We start from the raw sequence: 24,883 nt of genomic DNA on the forward strand, positions 1-24,883 counted from the left end.
TCAGAATTATAGCTTCATAGAAGTTAGCAGAGAATGATATACAGAGAAGAGCTGGCAGCTATCGTAGCTAGGAATCATGGCAAACAGAGTTCAAGTTTTTGATTGTGGTATTTAGTTGTCAGAAGTTCTTGAAACGGAGATAAGAAATAGATTGACGAAAGTCAGGGAGTCCCAGTTAGTTCATTTAACATTCTGGGTGCAGAGTTCATCAAATTGGGAAAGCCACATAAGTGACTGGCTCCCTTCCTTCTAAAGTTCAGATCTCTTCCTGTGTTCTCAAATTGCTTCTGATTAAAACGTGTCATGGGCAAGATGACCAGATTTCATTAACACTTGGAGAGAAGTCTTCCTATTATTGTTTAATGAACCAAGAAGTTGTTTATAGGAGTTGTAAAACTGGTTATTGTAAAGGGGTAGTGATTCCAGGCATCTGGTTTTAAGTTTGAAGAAAAGGTGTGTCATTCAAGATTCCAAAACCTTTCCAAAACATACACACCTGGGTGAAGGTACTTGTAATTCCTTCAATGGCTTCAAGGCCAAATTATTTGACTTAGGTAGCAAAGAGAAGAAGAAAGTAGAATGTGACTATGAACTTGGTTCCTTTTCCACAGGAATGCATAAAATAAGCTGATAGGCAGAATTACCCATGAGATTATCAGATATGAACCATTTTCAAAGCATATAAAGTCATACTATAAAAAGAATTGAACACAGGTGAAATATAGATCTTGGAACTCACAAGTCAAGTCTTAGGTATCTCAGAAAATTATCCAATCACACATGTATGGGACTTGTCGACACATCGCTAGGGGAAGAGGGAAAGTCTGGTGCTTCCTAGATTGATATGGTCACTTACAAGTTAGACCTCTAAACAGTTGCATGCTTGCTGTAGAAAGGGGACTCCTGTGGGCTGACCCTAACTTTTCCAACCAATCTCTCTTAAACCCAAGAGACTCTGGACACCAGGAGCCCCAGAAGCCTGGGTGAAGTCCCAAAGTGTAAGAAGCAGGCACCCAACCTTTCATGGGTGCAGCATGCCAGCCACTGGCAAAGGAGGGCTGTTCTGTAAGTCCAGAGTTGGTGGAGACAGCATATTTATGGTGTTCCTCTGGGTTTTTGACCCGGGACAATGTAACAGAATTTGTACTCACATTCCTATGATCAGACTTTAATAATGGAATCCTCTCTCAGTTCTTTTCTTCTGTTTTAGTTAAGTAAAGAATAGAAGACGTGATAACTTCCTGAGCACATACATTAAAAAATAATTACAATGCATTTCCAGTTCATTTCATGGTCAAGGTGTTGACCAAATACCTTTATGTCTCTGGTCAGACATAAAGCCTAGGGTAATGGGAGTACAAAAGTGAATGTACACTTTAAGAGTCTAAAATTAGAGTTTGAAAGAAAACAGGTCTGTTGGATGTAGGTGAAGCTCAGCAGGACCAAGAGACTCATTCATCTGGCTAGAGAGCATGGGAAGACATTTTGGAGGAGAGGATGTTTTAACTAAATTTTGAGGAATGAGTGGGGAGTTCACTAGGCAGATAGTGGTGTAGGGTTCTCCTTGGAGGTGCCTTTGTGTGAACAGGACATGAAAATAAAAGGGTCACCTTTAGAAAATATCAAGGAGCTTGTTGTTACTAAATATGATGAAATTGAACATGGTAAGGATGTACGGCCTTTATCAGTTAGGGTCCTGGCAGGAAACAGGTGATCCACTTAATCAAAAGTGTTTAACTGAACAAAATTTAACCCAGAGACTATTTGCAGAATTCAGCAGGGTTGAGGGCCTAAAATGGTATGTAGAATCATCTAGAATATTCCTGAAGTATACCAATTTGGACCCAGACTGCCTGTGTCTTAGCTATTTCATTCCCTGTGGGGTTTGGGCAAACTATTTCACTTCCTTATTTCTCAGTTTCTCACCTCATAGACTGTTGTGAAGATCAGAGTTAATTATGCTTAGACCAATACCTGAAAAGTAGTCCACACAGTTCTCAAAAATATGTTTGCAGTAACAACACAATTTAAGGAGACAAATATCTTCCAAATATCTATTTCTATGTAGTCAGTCACCCTAGATTTAGTGGCTTAAAATAACAATGGTTGTACTGTACCCTTATGGTTTGGAGAATAAACTGCATTCAGCTAGGCAGTTCTCTGTTGGGGTCTCTTGTGATTTTAGGGAGCTGGTGACTGGGGCTAGAACCACCTAAAGACCATCACTCATTTCTCTGCTGCCTGGAATACACCAACAGCTAGAGTCAGCTTCTGTAGTCTCTCCCTCTCCCTCACTGTCTTCTTCCTCCCCATCTCCCGCTCCATCTCCCTTTCCTTCTCCAACTCCTCCTCCTCCTCCTCCTCTTCCTCCTTCCCCTCTCACTCTCACTTTCTTATGTGGTTTCTCCAGCATGGCAGCATCAGGATATCCAGACGTCCCACCCAGTATCACAGGGCTTCAAAGTGAGTACCCTCAGAAGAAAAACTATTAGAGGTTGACCCTACTAACCCACCTTGGGGTGGATAAGAAGAGATTCCAACTTCTGGTAGGAAGAGCATTATACAATTTTTGGACTTCCTTTTAGGCCACCAGAATAGGGAACAGTCAGAGGTCTTCTGGGAAAAGGAAAGATAACTTTATTTTTTCCCAGTTGGGTCCCCTGTTGAGGTATATATCCTTGTGGAGATTCCCAAAAGGCAGTTGTATGTTGAGTTTGCCCTAGAGAAACAGACTGAAATGACAGCCAGAGCTAGAAAGTGAAGCTACTAGGAATAGGATCACACTGGGAGAGTCTACAGTCCAAGAAGAGGCTGAAAATAAATTCCTGAGGAAACACCAACATCACTGTAGAGGGGAATGTCAAGAGGTGGAGAGCCTGGCTGCCTGGTTGCTCTAGACATCTATCTGTTTTTATCCCTATGATGTTGCATTCTGAGAATTCTTTCTTTGGGTCCCAGCATCCTCTTGGCAAGAGTTATCTTTCCAGCCAGACTAGGCCCTCAAGTGCCCAGACTGAGCATACTTCCCCACCAGGCTGCTGAGTGAGTGTTCGAATTCCCTGCCCTCCCCACAAGGCAAGCTGGTCTATGCAGGGAATGCCTGGTTCTGATCCCTTCTGAGCATTTCCAGGTGCCTTCCCTTAGTAACTAAAAGAAGCTTGGACATGTTAAGAAACTTTCTTCCTACAAAATGTCCTTCTAAATTCAAGCCACATCTTTGTAATTAGCTATCAGTTCCAGGTCCTTTAGAGAACCATGTGGTACAAGACCCAGTCTGATTCCTTTTTTGTGTGTTATCAATAGTAAAGAATCAATTCTATGAGAGAACTAGATTCCAAATCAGGCATGATTTCAGACCTGAGCTCTTTGCTGCAGGCATCCCTCCAAAGGACACCAGTATAAATTTGCCCTGAACAGAACTGAACATTCGGACTTTATGAGTACAGCATACACAAGCTGGTTCCTGATTTGTTGAGCTCAAGTCTGTTGGGTTTAGTTTCAGCAAGAAAGTAAAATAAGACAGTGCTTGCAATGGGGATATGCTTGCAGAGGGCTTCACCTGACCTTTCTCTCTGACAAACAGAGAGGTAAATTAGAGAGCTGAAATGAGTTCTGAAATGAGTCACCCTTTTCTCACCAAATCTTTCCATGACCCAAATTATGACTTTGGGATTCTCTTCCTACTTTAGCTCTCCCCAACCCTGATGAAACTCCTTTTCTATTTGCCAATCTTGCCTGACTTTGCTTCTTTTCCTGGAACAGCCTTCTGACTACTTTATCTCCCTGTTCTAATCCATCTCTATACCTCAGCTGGTTTACTGACAATCTAGGTCGGCTTTATGCAAACATGTTCAGTGACTACTTATTATCTCTACTAATGGCTAATTGGTGCATATTACTTTAACTCATAGATTGTGTCACTTAATCCTCACAATGACCCAGTTTATACTAAAGGAGCCTAAGGGTCAGAGAAGTATAAATTCTGGCATTGTAGACCTTTCATGCAATTTGCTAACTTATTTCTAGTTTTAGTCCTCTAAATCACTGCTCAGCAACTATCCAGATTGTTGACTGAACACACATTTTCACCTCGTCATGAGATGAAAAGCCCTTTAGGGTCAGACAGAACTGAGGCTTAAGGCAGGTAATATGACCTTGGGAAAGTTTCCTGAACTTTCCTGTATTACTTGTATTACTTGCTTTATATATAAATTACAGACTTATTAAGTTAGATGATTACATAAAGTAATGTATTATAAAAGTCTGAGGACAGAAGGCATTTAATGAATGTTAGTTACTTCTTTCCCAACCCATTTATTTTGGGGTGTTCCCCCATTCTCCTTCCTCCTCAATAATCCCTGCCTGTTGAATTCCTGTTCTCGCAGGAAAGGTTCATCACAACATCTGCCTTCTACTCTAACCTACTGAACATCTGCCTTCTTCTACTCTAACCTATTCTAACCTACTGCCTTCTTCTACTCTAACCTTCTACTCAAAGTAGCATTGAACTCCTACAATGACTTTCTTATAAACTAACTAGCTCTCTTGACTCCTATCACTGTGTCTATCCTGCCCTGCCTACCAAAACTTAAGTTCTTAGTGGTAGAAGTGACCTCTCCTCTTCGGCCTTAGCCCATAATACTGCCTGTGATGCTATTAGAAGTTACTCAGGAATTTCAGGAGGTCATCATTTCCTAAGTTCTTTTCATCCGAACATGGTGACCTTCCCTATTCTGATTTACCATGTTCCTTTATCACCCTTGGAGGGAAACCCTGAATGAAAAATGGCGTGTCAAGAAAAAAAATGGCTTGCAGAGGTATTTGGTATACCCTTTCAGGATTTTAACTGTTTTTAGACTTTGTTAACATTTAAAGACTGAGTGGTTTCACATAAAGACCTAGATTCTTAGTTTCTCTTTAACATTTTCAGGAAATGAGTCCATTCTGGACCCTCATTGTGACATGACACTCTTGACTAGAATCCCTATCTGTAGACATTTACAGTCTTTGATGTAACTGTGAGAAGTTGTTAAAATGTATTTAAACTGTTCTAAAGTGGATCAGTCCTCATTTTGATTTTAAGATTGGTAACTAAGTTGCTGTAATTTCTGAGCAGTGAAAAGGCTGTTCTTCCATCACAAATATATGTATATATATTTTACATATTTTACAATATATGTACATAGTTTTTCTGTCTTTGTGTTCTCCCTCTGCAAAAACCTCTCATTTGACCAAAATCTATGTGATGGTACCCCAAGCCCTGTTCAAGCTCTTAACTACCTATCCGTGTAAGTTTTATGACTTTTTTGAGCTGGATGAGCCCATCAGTTCCATTCTGTACATTTGGGAAGAAAGAAAAATAGCAGATCACTCAACTTTCAAGCTATGTTTCCATGCTCGTTTTTCTACTCTCCAAGGGGAAAGCCTACCCACTCTCTCAGAAGGGAGAGAAAGAAGAGAATTTTTTCACTTTATACTTTATGTTTCCTTCTATTTAATTCTTTCTGTAGGTCTCTAAGTCAGGTACCATTCCTTCTTGACTGGTGACAAACTAAGACTCAAAAAGGCCATTATTTAACATCTGTCCCCAAACTAGAAAATAAATGGTAAGGTTCAGATCTACTTGTCATCTAATTTACATCCTTATTCTCTCTGCTTTAGGTTCTGTGTTTACTGTTGCTATCATTGCCATCCATTGTTATTCACCTATTAAGCCTTCCTGTAGGTCAGGGAGGGGACATTCTTTATTTCACTTAACAGCTGATAAATACATAGCTACTATTTATTGTTAACCTTCTTATTGATGGAAGAAAGAACAAAAAATCTAAAGGAGGCACCACAGGATTAACCCTGAATCACACAAGGAAGTTGGGGTTGAGAGGATTAACATGACCACTAACCCAGTTATAGAAATCAAGATCCCTAGGCTCCAGTGCCTTATCACAAGATTAAGACCCAGCAGGCATCAGACTGCTGTAGGGAGTGTCTAGAGGAGCACAGACCTGAGGGTGAAGATACAGAGATTGGGAATCTCCCATCCCTTTCTTCCACATAGTTATACAAAAACCGAACCGGCCACTCCACAAAGGAATGAGCCCCTCCCAAACAGACTATCAGTGCAGCCTCTGTACTGGCTCGGGGCAGCAGTCCTTGTGCCCACCTGTGCCTATTCAGATACTCCTTTCCATCTACTCTCTGCCTCTACAGGGCAGCAGCCTCCTGCCTGCCCATGACCTGTACTGTGCCAGGGCTTCTCTTCACTGACTGCCCTCAGCAGAGGCTGCTCCTCAGTGCAGCCTGCCTGCAACCATGCAGGCCTCTTCAACAAACATGACCCTTTCAGGGCAGCTTTTTCTGCCATTTGTATCTAAGCAACTGTCCTTTATTCTTCTGTCCCCTTTCACTAATAAACCTACTTTTTAAATATAACTAACTTCTCTGTCTCATGGAAAAACTCACCTGGGAAACAAACCGCGTGCCACTGAAAGGGAAGCTCTGGTGAACCCAAGGACCCCCACTCTCGATCCAAAAAAACAACATGATCTGGCAACATCAGTATCATGTTTCTAAGACTTGTGTTTGTCTAGGTATTTATTAGATTGAAGACAATTAAAAGCTGAGCTTTAGCTTTTAACTTAAAAGCTAAATTTAAAAGAAAATGTGAGCTTTTGCTGCTTTAAGTTTCTGTTTAGTCCTCCACTGGGAATATGTCTTTAGGCCTCCAAATTTTCCACCTTTAATATTGCATTAATTTGAGTGATCTTTAAGGAAATAGCAACAAATAAGGGCAATAAGATAAATACATCATAAAATAAGAATACATGACATTGGTTTAGAAGACAAAACACTTGTGTACATTTTCTTGATTGGTTCTTATAATATTCTATGGTACCTTCATTGACATTTTTGGATAAGGCAACAAAAAGCAAAAGTATTAAGTGATACCTATGTCATAGAAATGAAGTGAAAATCCAGATTCTTTACTCCCCTTTTGATTATATGATCCATGCTTGGGCTTTATTTATACTAGGAATTAGTTTTGAAAGCTTTGTTCTGTGTTTGCTGTTGCTATCATCATCCTTTGTTATTCACCTATTGAGCCTTCCTGTGGACCAGGGAGGGGACATTCTTTATTCCATTTAACAGCCATAAAGACACAGCTACTATTGTTAACCCTCCTTGACCTATCCAAATACAGTGTCTTAACAAACTAGTAGCTATTAGAGCAGATTCAATTCAACATCTAGTAACACAAGGGAATTTCTAGTGTGACTTGTATGCATTACAGGGCAACCCCAAAAGGAAAAGGGATGGCCTGAGTATGTGTTCTCACCTGTGCACTTAAAAAAAACTTAGACTAAGCCCAACTGTAGGCAGCGGTTCTTCTGCCCACCTGTGCCCACCTGTTCTTCTCCCTTTGTAAGGTGACAGCTCTCCTGGCCACCTGTGGCTATGCAGGCCTGTCCCATTTGGGGGCAGCTTTTTCTGCCCACTTGTGTCTTTTATTCTCCCCCTTTTTATAATAAACCTGCCATTTTGCATATCAAATTAAAAAAAAGACTGAACTGAAGGCACATGTAGAAAGACTAGTAAAAGGCTATTTACAAAAGGAAATGAAAATAGGGGAAACTCAAGGAGCAAGAGAGATTAACTAGTGATTACTACATCCTACCAGTAATCCTGTCTGGTAACCCTGTCTGAACTAGACCCCAAGCACACACTGAAGACAGGCAAAAACTAAGAGACAACAGGCCCCCATGTCTTTGGTTATATACCAAATGTGACCGCTTAACTCAACTCTTAGTTCCAAGCAAGCCCTCCTTCAGGAGATCAAGTCATGGCAGATTTGTGGCATATAGGATTTGTAATTCTTGGAGCTTAGGATCTTTTTCACATAGAGGTGTGAATGAGGTCCATAAAACATCAGTGAGTAGTGTTCATGAAAGGTTCTGTGCAAAAAGGAGGACACAAAGAGATAGCGAGGACAGTAAAACCAAAACCAAGTTTATTTTCTGCACTCCCAGTTCACTGACTCCAGAGAGAGTTGAGGTCTGAGAAGTCGCATTGAGGAGAGGCTAAGAGGAGTTTTTATAGGCTTAGATAGCAGGGAGAAACAGCCAAGTGGAAATTTTTGACAAGGAACTGGACTTACTTTTCTTCCAGGTCTTGGCTTATGGTGGTGACAAACAATTCATGAGGTTATTGCTCGGAATTTCTGCTTTGGCTTGGGGCAACTGCTTCTTTATGCCTGTGTTTAGCTGGTGCCTGAACCTTGGAGTTCATTCAGGACATACTATACCGCCAACATACCTTCACCTAGACTAAGCCACATGAGGACCCCAAACTAATGTAGCCTCCATAGAACCTGGCAAAATTGTTGAATGAAGCAGGAATGAATGTCATTAGTTAATGGCAGTTGATATTTTTTCTAGATCACTAGCTTGATTTTTCTTTTCCTACAAGGATTTTTCGGACTTTTTTTCTAGAAGGTTTTCAGAATATTCCTGGTTTTCTGTTGGCTGCTTTGATTAATTTTTGTAACTACAATTGAAAATTAAGCTCTCTGGAATATTCACTCAAAAGAATACTACTCAATTATTTTAGAAAATGATATAGTGCCTTTTGGGACAAAAGGAATGGATCTTGAGGTGATTATACTAAGTGAAGTGAGTTAGAAAGTAAAACACTGTTACCAGATGGTTTCATTCATTCGCAGAAAATAACCAAAGGAAACACACTGGCAAAGCACAGCAAAAATAATTCATAATCTCTGAAAAAAATACTGGTTACCAGAGGGAATGGGAAGGGAGAGAACAGAAGATCAAGAAAAAAAAGGGATAGTACATCAGTGGGGGAGTTTCGGTGGAGGGTAAGTGAAATATGTGCACATAGGGAGGTATAAAGTTGCCCCTCCAAAATTATATCATTATGTAAGCGACATTTTTACATATTAATAACATCTGAGGGGGAAAAATTCTTAGACATCTTTGTAGCCTATGAACTGCTTGCAATCTGTAAGCACAACTTCCCTTTAAATTGACCATCTTCTTTTGAGCTGCTAATAAACCTATCTGGCATCACATAGGTTTTCAAGTTATTTCCAGATGGTGAGCCCCTCAGACCTGATTAGCATATACATATTATGTGGAAGTTTGAATAAAATGCCACATCTTTGCCAATCTTTCTGCTGTTTGTATAATAATTAATAGGGGGAAAAAAGTTTCCCTGTTTTTGGCTACTCTCCCACTCCATGAAAAAGCCATGTCAGGCAATCAAAATAGACATGAATCACTGCTTTTTTCTTTTTCCTTTTTAATCAATTTATCACACAGTATGTATGTGTTTTTATATAATTGAAATATAATTCATATGAATTTTAGATTTTACCATTTTAAGGTGTACTATTTGGCAGTTTTAGTGTATTCTCTGTGGTGCAGTCATCATCACTAGTTGATTTCAAAACATTTCTACTCATACCACAAAAAGAAACCCCTATCATTTAGCAACTGTGAATCTACTTTGTCTCTGTGAGGAAGTTGCCTCTTCTAGACATTTCATATAAGTGGAATCAAATAATACATGGCCTTCTGTGTCTGATGTTCTACTGAGCTAATTTTTAAGTCTCTGCCATCCTACAGCATGTTGAGAAGTAGTTTTTACAGTTGAATAATTCTCCATTGTATGGCTAAGCCATATTTTATTTAGTCGATATTAAGTTGGTAGAAATTTGTTTTTCACTTTTTCGCTATTATGAATAATGTTGTGATACGTATTTTATTGTACAAGTTTTTGCATGAAGTTATGTTTTTGATGCCCTTGCATATACATTTAGGAGCAGAATTGCTGGGTCATATATTAAGTCTGTGTTTAACTTCTTGAGGAGCTGCCACACAATTTTCCTTAAGGTATAAACTATTTTACATTCCTACCACCAATGTAGGAAGGCTCCAATATCTCTACATTCTCACTAATATGTTGTTTTATACTTGTAGTTTTATGTGTTTTTTCTTTTTTTCTAGCCATTGTAATGAATATTAAGTGATATTTCTTTGTGGTTTTGATTTAGATCATTAATGCTAATAATATTAAACATCTTTTCATATACTTATCTGCTATCTATCTTTGGAGACATGTCTTTTCATATTCTTTGCCCATTAAAAAAATTGAGTTATCTTTTTATTATTGATTTATAAGAGTCCTTTGTATATTCTGGATACTAAGTTCTGATTAACTATATGATTTCCATGATTTCTACCTTTCTTTAATCAACTTAAGAATGAAAATTTGTGTTTTGTTGTCATTTTGTAAAATTTTGGTAGTCTGTATCAGACCCAACCTCATATTTAACTGTTAACTATTTGGAAAGTCATTAGAACTTACAATCAAAATTGAACATTGAGAAGGACGCACTTTAGCTAAGGAAGTTTTGCTGTTGAATCATGCATTAGTCCCCCTGCCACCTTAAGGAAACCCATGGTCACCATCTCCTATAGTAGAAGGTGATGTGGAGGTAAAGGATGCATGGTGTGGTAGAAGCTTGTCTGTTTATGGTAATTTTAGCCTTGGTGGGGTGGAGGCATTGGTTAGGCACCAGAATTAAATTGTCTTTTGTGCTTAAAGAAAAATTCCGAGATAGATACCCCTATCCTAGCACCCCTTCCTCATCATTCATCCTTATAGCACATTTTTTACAGTCAAGATATGAGTTTGCCTGTCGAGACAACAGCTCTACAATGGCTGCTTAAAGTCCTCTTTTCCCTCATTCAGACAACTGTAACTTCATCAATACATACCTTGTACAAGTCCTAGAAATCTGAGACTAAGGCAGGCTAGAAAAAAGACACCCACACTCAAAAAAGGTGGCCTAGTAGGAAAGAGTTGGCAAGGACAGTTATGTGCAGGGAGATTTTATAAAGATAGCAGTTCCACTTGATGGAATACTGACAGAGCCCTTCCTCACTATATTGTAGCTCTAGACTGTATGCAGGGTCTCACTGATCTGTTGAAGGAGACAAAGTCTAATGAATGCAACTTTGCTGCTCAAAGTATGTGGTTCTACTGACCAAATCTGTCTTTAACAAAATCCCCAGGTGATTCCTATGCACATCAAAGATTTAAAAGTGTACATTTACATTATGGTCTCCCTGTTGCTGCACATCTCACATGGTTTATTCAACCTGTGTCTATATCAACACTCATCTTTCTTGTCATGTGCATTTGGCCTGGTGCCATATTAATGCAATTCTAGTACTGATTGCAATTTCTTTTCATTGCTGAATGAAGAAAAGCAACTGGCATTTCCCTGAAGTACTTGCTGGCTTGTATATAATCAGTTCCATAGAAACCCTGAGATAGTTATCTGTTTATGTTTGTTTACGCTTAGGCCTTCCTCAAACTTTTCCTCTTCCTTTTCTATCTCCCTGCCTTCCCACAGCTCATGCTTCCAACTTTCATTGTTAGTCCTTAGTCCTGTGCTGAGTTGTATCTGTAATAGGTTCTCATTAAATTGTGAGTTTTTTGAGGGATGGGTCTCATATCTTCCATTTTTGTATCTATACTTCTACCCCTGGACCTATTAACCCATAGACAGTAAATGTTTGAAGAATTTAATTAGGTTATTAAATCACAATAAAAATTATTTCAGAAAAGACCCCAGTATTTTTCTTAATGTCAGTTCTTCTGGCACCTCCAAGATTCTGAGACTTTAATTTCAGTGATAACAATAGGCAGAGACTGGGAAACATTATATTCGGTATATTTCATGGGTTGTCTATGTATCATCATTTTAATCCTGAAATTTTTTAGATTTATAACATAAAAGAAAATAATTATCTACTGAAATAAATACAAGTAGACTTTATAAGTTTAGTTACACTGAGAATATTTTACATAAATTTCTTTCATCATCTCTTGCTTTTGAGGCCCTTACTCACCTGTAAAAATCACAACTGTTTTGAAGATTTCATGAGAAACTCTATAAAGAATATATAGCTGAATACTTACTTAGTGAACCAGGTGATTTTTATCCTAAGCACATTTATATAGTCCCAGTTTTTAAATCTCCCAATAACTCTATAGTTATTTATATAGCAAGTTTTAATCTGGGAGGGCCTTTCCTATATATTATTGAACACTGTTTTAACATTCACTGGCCCCATAGTCATCTTTAAAATGGACATATTGGTGGGCCCTCCCTGGTGGGGCAGTGAGTTAAAGAGCAGCACTGCAAGCTAGCCTCAGTGTAAATTCAATCCCCAAGCCAGAGGTGATCCACATGGTGTAGCAGATCTCTCCTGTCTCAGCCACTGCTTCCCTCAGCAATGTACTTCATCAGTCTGCCTGTTCTGCTCCCCACTCTGTCTCTGGTGAATCATCTCACCATCCCAGCTCCTCTGGCTCCTCTGGTTCTGTATGCATAAATAAATAAATCTTTTTTTTTTTAAAGGACATATTAGAAAGGATAAGGAGTAAATAGTTGGTGCTGTAACATCTAGTAATATGGTAGTTAAACTAAAACTGTGGGTTACCTACCATCTCATACACATAAATATAAAACATTCTCCCTCTCCAAATTTGTCAAAGCCAAAAGAAATAAAGAAAAAGTAACATGTGCCAGAAATGAGAAGGTAACTCTGAGGCAAAGTATAAACAAAAGTTGCTGCTAGGGTCTAGAGTCAATTATAGGTGTTACTGATGGGAGACAGGATTTTAATATCATGTAGATATTCAAAGAGATAAGATTTTGGCCCATGAGTGCTAGAAAGAGATCTTTGCAGAAAGCCTGGAATCACCAAGTTTTTCCTGTCCTAGAACAGAAACCTAGAAAATTTCCAACCATTGACTTGGGAAAAACTTCAAGAAACTTTGCTGTCTGCTAATAGCTAAAAGTAAAGGTGGGGAGGGGGAAGGACTCCTATGAGAAAATTAAAACCAGATTCACACTTGCCTAGGAGTGTGATATAAATTTTCACTACCAATGAATAATCTGAAATGACAACTGTCCTGGATGCCTTGAATCTCCTAAATCCCCAGGAGAAATAATTATCTGTTAGGGATATTTTCTCAGGAAAAAAAAAAAAAGGCCAGCCTTCTTCCCACATGAAAAGTCAAAATCACAACCCACACAAAGAAATGACCCAAACAAGAGAATGCATTTAAAAAACTAAAAGTGATATAACAATCGGAAAGTATATGCACTAAATGTATTTAAATGATCAAAGAAAAACTAATGGAATGGAAACTACAAAAATGAAAGGGTGAAAAGGATACTCATACCTCCAGAAATTAAACTTAGACACAGTAGAATTAAACAATCAACAAACTTAATCATCCAATAAATACAACCAAGATAGGAATTGGTAAAATGGAAGGTAGATCTGAGGATGTAAGTAAAAATGAATCACAATGAGATAAAAAGAAGGGATACTTAAAAAGTTCCCAAATCTCCACATATTTGGATACTGAGAGCATATTTTAAAATGATTTTTAGTTTAAAAAAGAAAGTTCAATAAAAACTGTAAGACATTTTGAACTAAGCAGTATTGGGAATACTATACTATAATTTATGGGACACAAATACAAAATTTATAAAGAAAAGTATGTTTAAATACATACAATTAAAACATGTTAATGTGCTAAGCTGTCAACTCAAAAGTTAGAAAAAGATCAGGAAAACCTAAAAAATAGAAGGAAAGAAATAATTAGATAAGAGCAGAATTTATGACAGAAAACTAATTAGGGAGTATGGAATATTGAATAGGACTTGGAATGAATGAAGTAGATCTACCTTATTAATATGAATAAAGTTTGAAGACATAATTAAAAAATCTTAAAACTAAAAGGCAAGATTGTAAAAGGATATATCCAAACTGATACCATGTAACTCAGATTTTCAAACACCGGCAAACATTTTAGTGCATAGATATATGTAAAGGGATCTCACCAAAATAAATTTTCATCCTCAGTCAGATGAATTCTTAATAGTAGATGGTAGTGAAAAAGGAAAAGATGACTCAGTGTAAACTGTTACAACTCTTGACATTACTGGCAAATGCATTTTGGAACAAACTGCATTTCCTGTTTGTAGCAGACAAATCCACTGTCCACACAGTCCATGAGGGGGTGAACATATACTGCAGTAATAACAAAATTGCTTTTTAACTCCTCCCCCAAAAATCCTGTACTTGCTACATTGTTTAGCATATCACTGGATGTTAATAAATATTAATTTGTTATTGCTTGTCTTGAATTTAGATAGTACAAAGGATATGTTTAGGTACCTCCCCTGAACACTTTTAAGAGATGTGTAAGGTGGAGAAATAGTTATGTTAGTGTTAAATGAAAAATACTAAAAACAAAACAAAAATACTTACATGCTTATATCTGAATAAACTTTGAAAACATAATGCTAAGTGAATCCGGACACAAACACTACTATATCACTGATGATTCTCTTTATATATATCTGCATTAGAATTATTTTAAGGAATTGGCTCATTTGATTGTGGGTCTGGCAAGGCCAAAAGCAAAGGTCAAACAGCAGATTAAGGCAGAGTAGATGCTGCAGTCTTAAAGTGTAATTCCTTCTTCCAGAACTTCAGTTTTTGTTATGATCTGATTGGATGAGCCCACCTAAATTATCAATGGTTATCTCTTTTATACAATGTCAATTAATTATAGAATTTAACCACATCTATAAATACCTTCACAGTAAAGCCTAGATTAGTACTTTATTGACTTAACTTGTACCTTTTTTTAAAGATTTAATTATTTATGCATACAGAACTGGGGTACAGGCCAGAGGTGCAGGGAAGCTGAGAGGATTCACCAGTGACAAGAATAGGGAGCAGAACAGGCAGATAAAGGAAGTTCACTGCTGAGGGGAGCAGCAGGCAAGACAGTAAAGGTCTGTTGCACCATGTGGGTCACCTCCCCAATGAGGGATCGAACTTGTGCTGAAGTGGCTATAGCTAGCTTCCCAGTGCCGTGCTTTGACTCATTGTGCTACCAGAGAGGGCCCCTAACTAGTACTTTAGCCTTGCCAAACTGACGTATAAGACTAACCTTATATTCTATGATTCTATCTATTTAAATGTCACAAATAGCAAATCCATAGAGACAGAAAGTCACCAGGGACTGTTACCAGGTACAGAATTTCTTTTGGGGGTGATGGAAATGTTATGGAATTAGTAGTGATGATTGAACATTGTAAATAGCATAAAACCCCTGAATTGTGCACTTTATAAATGATAACTTTTATGTGATGTATCTTTTACCTCAGTAAAAACTACAAATATCCCTGTAATTAGATAGCCATTAAAAATTACAAGGGAGGCCCTCCCTGGTGGTGCAACGGGTTAAAGCACAGCACTAAGAATCTAAAGCCACTTCCGCATGAGTTTGATGCCTGCCGCCCGGAGGTGACCACATGGCGTGGCAGACGTCTCCTGACCCAGCCGCTGCTCCCATCAGCAGTGTACTTCGTCAATCTGCCTGTTCTTGCCCCTTGCACTGTCTCTGGTGCCTGAACCCCAGTTCTGTATGAATAAATAAATAAATCTTTAAAAAAAAAAACCTAAAAAAAAAAAATACAAGGGATAGGCCCTCCTTAGTGGCACAGCCGGTTAAAGCACAGCACTGCAAGCTGGCCACAGCCCCTTGAAGTGACTCACATGGCACGGCAGACCTCTCCTGATCCGCCCACTGCTCCTCTCAGTAGTGTATTTCATTAATCTGCCTGTTCTGTTCCCCATTTTTCTCTGGTGAATCCTCTCACCACCCTTGTACGTTTGGCCTGTTCCCCAATTCTGTATGCATAAATAAATAAATCTTTAAAAACAAATTACAAGGGTTAATATAGAAGAGATAATTCATTTGAAATACATAGCTCATTCTGACATTGTATGTACTCAATAATTGTTAAACCAGTAACCAGTTCATTTACTGCTAACTTAAATGGTATATAGGGAAAAAAGAAAAAAATTTCATTCTGCATATATTTGAGTTGTTAAGAATGTACATGAATTTGTATACCTATGATTTCCAGTAGAAATGTGATATTACTACTTATGCAGTAAATATATTTTCAAGGGTTTCAAAATAAAAGCTTTACAGACTCAGTAAAGTCTGTTTTAGAGTCAAAACTTGTATAAAAATTCACTGGTGGAAAGTATAGTGTTAATTTGCCTTTGATGACATGAGTAGATAACTATTTCAGTGATAATTAAAAATATTTTTTTCCTTTGACAATAATTCTTTAGTAAGCTAAAAATAAATCTGTGTACAGAGAACAATTCTGGGGCTTTGATTAAAAACAACAGTAAATTTTCTGTTAATATCCTAAAATAGGAACAATTTGTTTTCATGACTCTTAGTCAAACACAATTCAACTACTCTCTGGGTTAATTTTTACAAATATGTAAAGCACACTGCGTAAGAACAAAGATTGGGTAGGACCTGAAAAATGGAGGAGAAAGGCATGGGTAGGTTGTGTAATTAATTATGACATACTTCTTTCATTCTGATACCTAGACTTATTTGAACAATAATCATTTAAAAACTTAGTGGGAAAAAATGTCACCCCATTACTTCCCTGTTGGAGCTACTGGACTGGCAAACATCTCCTGAGATAACACGATATGAAAAAAAAAAAATGACATTTATACATCTACCCTTTTTTTTTTTAAAGATTTATTTATTTGTACATACAGAACTGGGGCACAGGTCAGAGGCTCAGGAGCGGCGAGAGGCTTCACCAGAGACAGAATGGGGAACAGAACAGGCAGATCGACCAAGTACACTGATGAGGGGAGCAGCGGGCGGGTCAGGAGAGGTCTACCACGCCATGTGGTCACCTCCGGGGCAGGCGGGAATCGAACTCATGCGGAAGTGGCTTTAGCCTCTCAGTGCAGTGCTTTAGCCCGCTGCGCTATCAGGGAGAGCTTGTACATCTACCCTTTAACATGTCAATTTTTTAATTTGAGCTTGAAGAAATCTCTTAACTAAGATTTTAATTGTTTTCCTCCCTAATTTGTCCTTTCCTTATTTTACCAGTATATTTACAATTAGCATAAAAGCTGCAGAAATAATGGCCAGTTCTATGAGCTAATGAGCTGGTTCTATGAACCCAATTTAAAGCTGAGGCAATAAGATGCAGAGATTATCAGAATATCTTGATCATTGGAAGAGACCTTTCAAGAATCTTTCTGAACCATTCAAACTTTTTGCCTTATAGTTGACAGTGGCGGGGAGGTTCAAGCTATATATATACACCTTGTAAGAGATGGAGTCAGGACTTCAGACTTCTTTAATGGAGCTGGTGTTCTCACACTGCCTAACCACTTGCTTGGCATCTTCTTGTTTTTGTGGGGAAAGGCAGATCAAGAGTGATTTCCTGATAATTTATATGGCTAGAGGTCTAGATAACAATTTCCTTTCAACTTCCTTGTTGGCCCTGCTGAAGACCTCCTGACTGCTGTACCATTTAGGGAAGTTTGCGATGCTCACTTTCCCTAGTTCTGGGAGTGGCTCTTCCAGTGGATCTGACCTGTGTACACCCAGGCAAGCAATTATTTGCAGTAGCTTTGGGCTTTGAAACTCTCTTGCTCCTTAATGCAGAGAAAGGGCTGGAAAGGGTAGAGAAGAATTCTGGCCTGTGAAATGCAGAACTCAGCTTGGACCTGGAAAATCTTCCAGTAATTTTTCTAATCCTGCACCTCATTTTTACAAATTGGTTTGAGACAAAACAAAGCACACCCATTCTACAAGTGTTAACTCCTGACTGAAGACATTCAAAAACCATTTCTTATATTTGAGGATCCTAGGGTAACATCTCTGGCCCAGGGTGAATCTCCCAACAGCTTTTCCAAGTCTTGGTTGGCATTTATATTCTTCTTTTTGGTAAAAATAAAATAAAATAAAATAAAAAGTATTGTGTACAACTTATGATATTCAACCTCAAGAATAAGCTTGATTAAAAGTTGTCATTACAAAATATAGTTACCTATGCATAGTGCTTGTCACCTTTAATTACTTTCAAACTTTTTATGGTAACTTTTTTATCTCTTCTGTTTAAACCCGTATCTGGCTAAAGGCTAAAAAATAACACTTCTTTCTAACTGCACTGCATTCATTTGGGGTGGAGATGATTAGCAGCATAGTTAATCATTAGTAATATAAACCCTAACATTGGAGCACATGGGATTCTTTTGCTACTCAACAGAGTGCTTTTGTGGCTAGTTTTTGAGCACAGACACATCTCCTTTATTTTTGTATACAGAGCTTTCTTTGACATACAAGACCAAACTTTACTTGAAGCAACCTAAATAGTATGAAAAAGAATGTCTTGTTTGTCTTTTAAGTGCTGAACATTACAGAGTATCCTTTTGGCATAATATAATTATTTTCTACAGAGAAGAGCTGAACATTGGTGATTTATTACATAGGTAGTGAGCAATACATGATTTTTAAATTTACCTAAAATGTTTCTTTATGAACTATTCAGGAGTCTCTAACACTGTGTCATGAAGTATGAACTAACTAGTATTGATCGTAGAGGTATTATTCTTTTGTCATAGTTACAATTTGGTAAATGCTTATGTGTATATGTTTGTTCCAAAAATTATTTTAAATGACTGAATAGACACCCTCCCTGGTGGCATAAGGGATTAAACCTCAGTACTGTGAAGCTCTTGCAGCCACTGCATCACAAGTTTGATCCCCAGTCAGAGAGGTGACCCACATGGTGACCCACATGGGCAAATCTCTTTAACCTGCTTGCTGCTCCCCTCAGCAGTGTGTTTCAGTAGATCTGCCTGTTCTGCTCCCCACTCTGTCTCTAGTGAAATCTCTCACACCCCACCCTACACCTCTGGCCTGTACCCCAGTTCTTGTATGTATAAAATAAGTATTAAAAAATAAATGGAGGACCTCCCTCGTGTCACAGCAGATTCAAGCCCTGCACTGCCAAGCTAGGCCACGGTGCAAGTTGAACCCTGCACCAGAGGTGATTCACATGGAGCAGCAGACCTTTCCTGTCTCACCTGCTGCTTTCCTCAGCAATGTACTTTGTCAATCTGCCTGTTCTGCTCCCCGCTTTGTCTCTGGTGAATCCTCTCACCGCCCGCTGCACCTCTGGCCTGTATCCCATTTTGTATGCATAAGTAAATAAAATCTTAAAAAATAAATAAATGAAATGACTGAACAGAAATACATTTAATAATGCATGCACAAAATACAAAGATAAGACAAAGGCTGAAAATGTAGGAAAATAAAATTAAACAAAGGATAAAGTCACCATGCAAATATATCTAGTGAAATTCATCTCTTTGGTCTGTTAGTGAGCTTATGCATAAATTAGTAAACTGGTGTTTTCCCTGCCAACTAGGTTGGAAACTATACATAAATTTTAATGAAAACTGTATTATTGACTATAATTCACATTTCTTTTCATTACCCCAGAGTTCCTAGCTGTGCCAAAGAATGTTGTTTTTTTTTCACAAACTAATTATTAGAGTGTGTGAATTGGCATACACAGTCATTTCCTCTGTGAATCTTCCTGTCACTTTATTTCCAATTAGCATGCCATCCTTAAAGGTTGATGAAGGAAAAAAGATATGCAAGTCATCTAGCTCAATTTACTTCTTAGAAAAGGAAGTATGAAGTCAAGAAGTATGGGAAGAATAGAGTGGGGCAGTTAGATGTTATTAAAACCATTTAGGGGATTAAAAAATATTTAATTTTTTTATTTATAGTTATCAAAATCTTCACAACTAAAGGGATTCATATAACTATCTTGTTAAAGCAATATTTTGGAGAGAATGTATAACTTTTTTTTAAATATTTATTTATTCATATGAAACTGGGGTACAGGGCAGAGATGTGGAGGGTAAGAGGATTCAGAGACAGAGAGGGTAGCAGAACAGGCAGAGCGACGAAGTACACTGCTGAGGGGAGCAGCGGGCAGGTCAGGAGAGGTCTGCCATGCCATGTGGATCTCCTCCGGGGCAGGCGGGATTCGAACTCATGTGGTAGTGGCTTTAGCTTCTTAGTGCTGTGCTTTAACCCACTGCGCCACCAGGGAGGGCGACAGTATAACATTTTTTAATACTGAACATTTTCCCACACTCACATAATTATAAGCATCAATGTTCAAATATCAGGATTAGACACTTAATTAAAAAAGCTTGATAAGGCAAATGAACACATTTTTATCTGGAAATAGCAGAATAGAATGCAAAGTGTTGGAGAACACAGTTATTCAGTAGTCTGGCAAGTTTATCAAACCAATAAAATACTGTATTGCTATTAAAGTAATAAAAGTTGCATAAATAAAAGTGTCATAAACATTTATCATAAAAAGGAATGATAAAAATACAAACTGATATTTAAACCATAAAACATGTAAAATATTTACAGGTAGACAAAGAATAAAAGCTAATGTGTAAAAACAAGTTACATTTAACTAAGATTAACTTTTTTCTTTCTTATGTTATTCTTTGTTTTGTCAATTTATAATTGAAGTAGGAGAAAAGAAATGGCAAACTTTAATGTGAAGAATTTTTTTTTAACAGCTTTGCCAAATAATTTACTTTATTCTCCCTTTTAAGGTGTGATTTTAAGCCTTAAAATTTACAGACTGGAGGGGGAGGATAATCTAAACTGTTTTCTTGCAACTAAGATTTGCTTTTTTTCTAACTTCATACATGTTTTTTAAGAGGGATTATTCCATGTTAATACACATAGAATAACTCAGCAATGTTTCCCTTATCTTTCCCTTCCTTGTTTTTCTTAGGGATTGCCGTAGGAGTATTGGTTCGAGAATACAGCAAGCTCTCTAATCTGGAGAAATTCTACTTTGCTTTTCCTGGAGAAATCTTAATGAGGATGCTGAAACTCATCATTTTACCATTAATTATATCAAGCATGATTACAGGTATTTCGAGAAAACTAATATTCTCTAATGATTATTTATGGAACTGCCATTTATGTTTTTCTTTTCTAATTAAAAATCTAAATCCTTTTGATGCCTTCCTCCCTTCCTCCCTCCCTTCCTCTCTCCCTCTCTCCCTCTCACACCCCTGTTAGAAAGTATGTATTTGCTCCATTAGAAATAATTTGTTATTCACGAAGTGCCTCTGCTCTGTCTATAGCACTGTCGGTCACGGTGCAAATCTTCATTTAACCATATTATGTCTTGTGAGAAAGATGCCATTTTCAAACATATTACAAATAAAATACTATCAAGGACACAGAAGGGGGAAATTTTAGCTTATTTGGTTATCAGAATATTAATCAGTGTCCCCAGGTACAACCTGATTTTCAAGTTCTGATCGAATTTTCAAGTATTTCACTCATTTGTTTCCCAACTGCAGCTCTCCCACCTACTCTCCAACACCCCTATCCTAACTACTTCTCAGCAGCTGACTTTAGGTCCTTTTGATACCTCCCCTTACCCACTTAAACTCCTCCACACAACTCAGAACTTGCTACATACCTATCTCAGAAATTTGCCCAGGGACCAGTGCCAAGTGCTGTGCCAAGTGCTGTGGAGAAAGTTTAATTATGGGTTTGCACTGTATTTTAAATGCCTGGTATTTTTAAAGTCTGAAATTGTGACACAGTTGAATTTGGAAATGATTTTTCCCTGATTGATCATGTACCTCATCATTGCAGGTTCCCTATAAAGAGCAAATTCCCTTCGGTTGATGTAGTTTTAAAAAATGTCATTTGTCTGGTATGGTAATCTTTTCCATACTTTCTTATACTTATCTTAATTCTGGCAAAAGGTAAAATGTGGCATGACACTAACATTATGCAATTCAAGGTTTTATGGAACCACATTACTAGGAAGTCTTGTTCTCTTCTAGAACATTTTTCTCCATTGCTGTGAAGAAACCTGAGGCTGATCTGTGTGGTATACTGGATATTGGCCAGGGATAGGGAGGGTGAATGTCAGGATTTGCTGTGTTCAGCAAACACATTGCTTGAAAAACTGAGTCTGAGCACTGAACTTTGCAAGTGCCAGCCTTCAATAAGACTAAAATCCCTTGGGAACTTTGCTCTTAAAAGGTATTGGAATTCTTGGTTTATTACAAGTGAGCATTTAATAATTTCTATTTTGTATTTAATTATGTTTTAAAATTCCTTGTTCATTTTAGACCCTGTAGCTTGAGGGCCAAATCAACAGACTAGTTTTTTCTACCGTATAGTATTTGTTTGTTTAACTTTAAATTTTTGTAAACATTTAAAATTTGAAAGATTTCAGGTAAGCATCCAGATTTCTTGCTTCCTCTGACAAAAATGTTGCTCCTGGAAAACACTGGTCCCATGTTCCCATACACCAACAGTGTTCTGGAGATACTAGCTGAGAGATATCTACTCCATTTAGTTGGGATGATGTATCTGAGGATGCCACAGTCCCACTATTCCCTATTGCCTAACACTTCATCCACTTTACTTACATAACCTATTAGCCCCCCATAAGCACTGTGATTTCAATCCCTTAGAACTGTTCTCCACATCAAGGATTCTTAGTCTTTTTTCGGCTCCTTTCAGAACACAGTGAAAACTTTGGACCCTCGCCCAAGAAAAATATTCACAGTTCATATATGCTGTATTTTGCAGTTGCATAAAGTACATAAACCACTTGGTGAGAGATACTATTTATAACTTGTTATCTATGGAGGAAGATATGGAAGATTGATCCAAAATTAGGCTGCAAATCCAAAACTCATGCAAAAACCAAGTTTAGAAGAAAAGGTGAAAAATAATATAGATATACTAGTTATATATTGGATGTTTGAAAATATGTACCAATCTTGGCAGTCAGTAACTAGTGTGATTTTTTGCAGTCTGGTTGTTTTGGTCCTAAGTCTAGAAATATAATTTGTAACCCTCAGCATTCCACTCACATAGCCCAGTTGCTTTTTTGAAACTGTAGTGCAGCTCTGGTAATTTCCCCCAAACCTTGCAGTGTCCTCATCCTCTCACCCAATTTCAAGTGAGCAGAACACGGTTGGAAAGAGTATTTTTCACGTTTCAAAAGCCTTCATAATCCTGTAGATCAATAACTAACTTTATACATTTAGCAAACCAAAGGAACATGCATTTTGCAAGTTGGGGAATAGTGAGTGAGTTCCCTAAGTATAACAAATCACAGAGACACAGCAAAAATTGAGACCAAAGACCAGTGATCTGTGCTGAAAGAATGGACAGGAAAAATACTTGCACCAAAGCCTCTGCTGACATATAAATTCTTTGTAGCTATTTTTTTAATAGGAAGAAACCCCTTCATTTGATAATTTGATAGTGAGACATGTTAATCAGGGAAATTTGAATAATGATTATATCAATAACGGATTGACAGTTATTACAAGTGATAGTGACATAGTTATGTAAGAAAATGCTGTTGTTTTTAAAAAATGGGATGAAATGATTGGAACTTAATATCTGGAGTATGTTTTAAAACAGAAAAAAGAGAGAGAAAAAAGAGAGGCACAGTAGACATAGCCTCAAGGAATTTTAGGAGATAAGTGGCATAGTACTAACAGCATCCTACCCATCGCTTACATCCTGAGGGACACACTTGTGCCATGCCTCAAAATATGGATGCTTGAACCCTATTAGCATTAGGTTTGTAAGCTATATTAATAGCAGCCACCAGGGAAATGGCAAGGGAAATGGCTTATGAACATAACTGATAATTGTGGCTCTGGAAACCACAAGTCCAAGTATCACCAAACAATGAGTTTAAATTCAGGTCACATTTTCTTTAATACACAATTATGACTTCAGCCTCCCTTGGTCAGCACAGGAATGGAGTGACCCCTGACCCCTGCTCCTCAGGAAGTTTCCTGAGCGTCTTCCCAGGATGCTGTCTTCACTGTGCTAGGAAGAGGTCACTAACTTCCTCTCTAGCCTCCAATGACTGCCTAGTCTAAAGCTGACTCTCTGTATCCTGTGGATGTTTCTGCCTCTCTAATCTTGAAGAGCACTCCACATTAAAAGGAGCAAAAATGTAATTCTTTACAGAGCAGCCCAAACCAGGCTGATACTTAGGACAAATGTCTATGAAAGGTTGAGAGATAAAAGCAATTAAAATACCAATCATGTCATCCAGATCCCCAAAGGGTCTCTTCTGAGAAGCCCAGGCTCCCTTAAGTGGGCTGACACTCTACTTAGTTGCCAGCCTGCCTCCAGCAGTGAGGCCAGTTTGTCCCTCCACATAAAGATGTTCCAAGCATTGCTACAACACAGGCTTCCCACCTGACACTATGTCCTAAGTTCCTGAGTCAGTAACAACCTCTTCCTGATATAATTACCAATATGGAACATCCTTTTCAGAGGACCCTCCTGCCCCAGCAGTCACAGGGTATTGCCTTGCCTTGTACTCCTGATCAGGAAACTCACCATGGAATGATACCACACCTACCTGTTGAGTTGTAACATACCATCAAATTTGCAGGATTTGGAGTCTGTTCTGATTGAGCTAAGCCAAGTTTATATAATTGTTGTGCACAGTTCATCCTCCAAAGCAAGAAGCTCATTCCTACCCAGTCCTGAAATATCTCACTTTGGGTTTCTTACAGCTGGTAGAATTTCCTGCCAGCTCAGTGCATTTCAAGTTTATATTTGATCAAGAAAACACCCTACTTTCCTTCCATCCCAAGTCACTGAGCTCAGGATCCCAGTGCTAGTTGATTCTATCTCCTGGACATTCACATTACCAAGCACAAAACTTCAAGAGAAAACATTTATATTGTTTATCAATGACTTTCCAGTTACACAAGAGCACTGGTGGAGTTTTACATTTACATTTACATTTATGGAGAGCTTTTTTTTTTAATTTTTTTTTATAGATTTATTTACTTGTGCATACAGAACT

At 37.9% G+C, this 24,883-nt stretch overlaps 1 protein-coding gene across 1 annotated transcript in view; it reads left to right on the forward strand.

The window, feature by feature from the left end:
- Positions 1 to 24,883, forward strand: part of SLC1A1 (solute carrier family 1 (neuronal/epithelial high affinity glutamate transporter, system Xag), member 1) — a 67,118-nt gene that overhangs the window by 13,655 nt on the left and 28,580 nt on the right. Inside the window, exon 2 of the mRNA XM_004677636.2 lies at positions 20,792 to 20,932. Coding sequence (XP_004677693.1) covers positions 20,792 to 20,932 — 141 coding nt within the window. The remainder of the gene's footprint in view (positions 1 to 20,791; positions 20,933 to 24,883) is intronic.

Source organism: Condylura cristata, unplaced genomic scaffold, assembly GCF_000260355.1.
Source record: "Condylura cristata isolate star-nosed mole 26May11 unplaced genomic scaffold, ConCri1.0 scaffold00006, whole genome shotgun sequence".
Classification (NCBI taxonomy): Eukaryota; Metazoa; Chordata; class Mammalia; order Eulipotyphla; family Talpidae; genus Condylura; species Condylura cristata.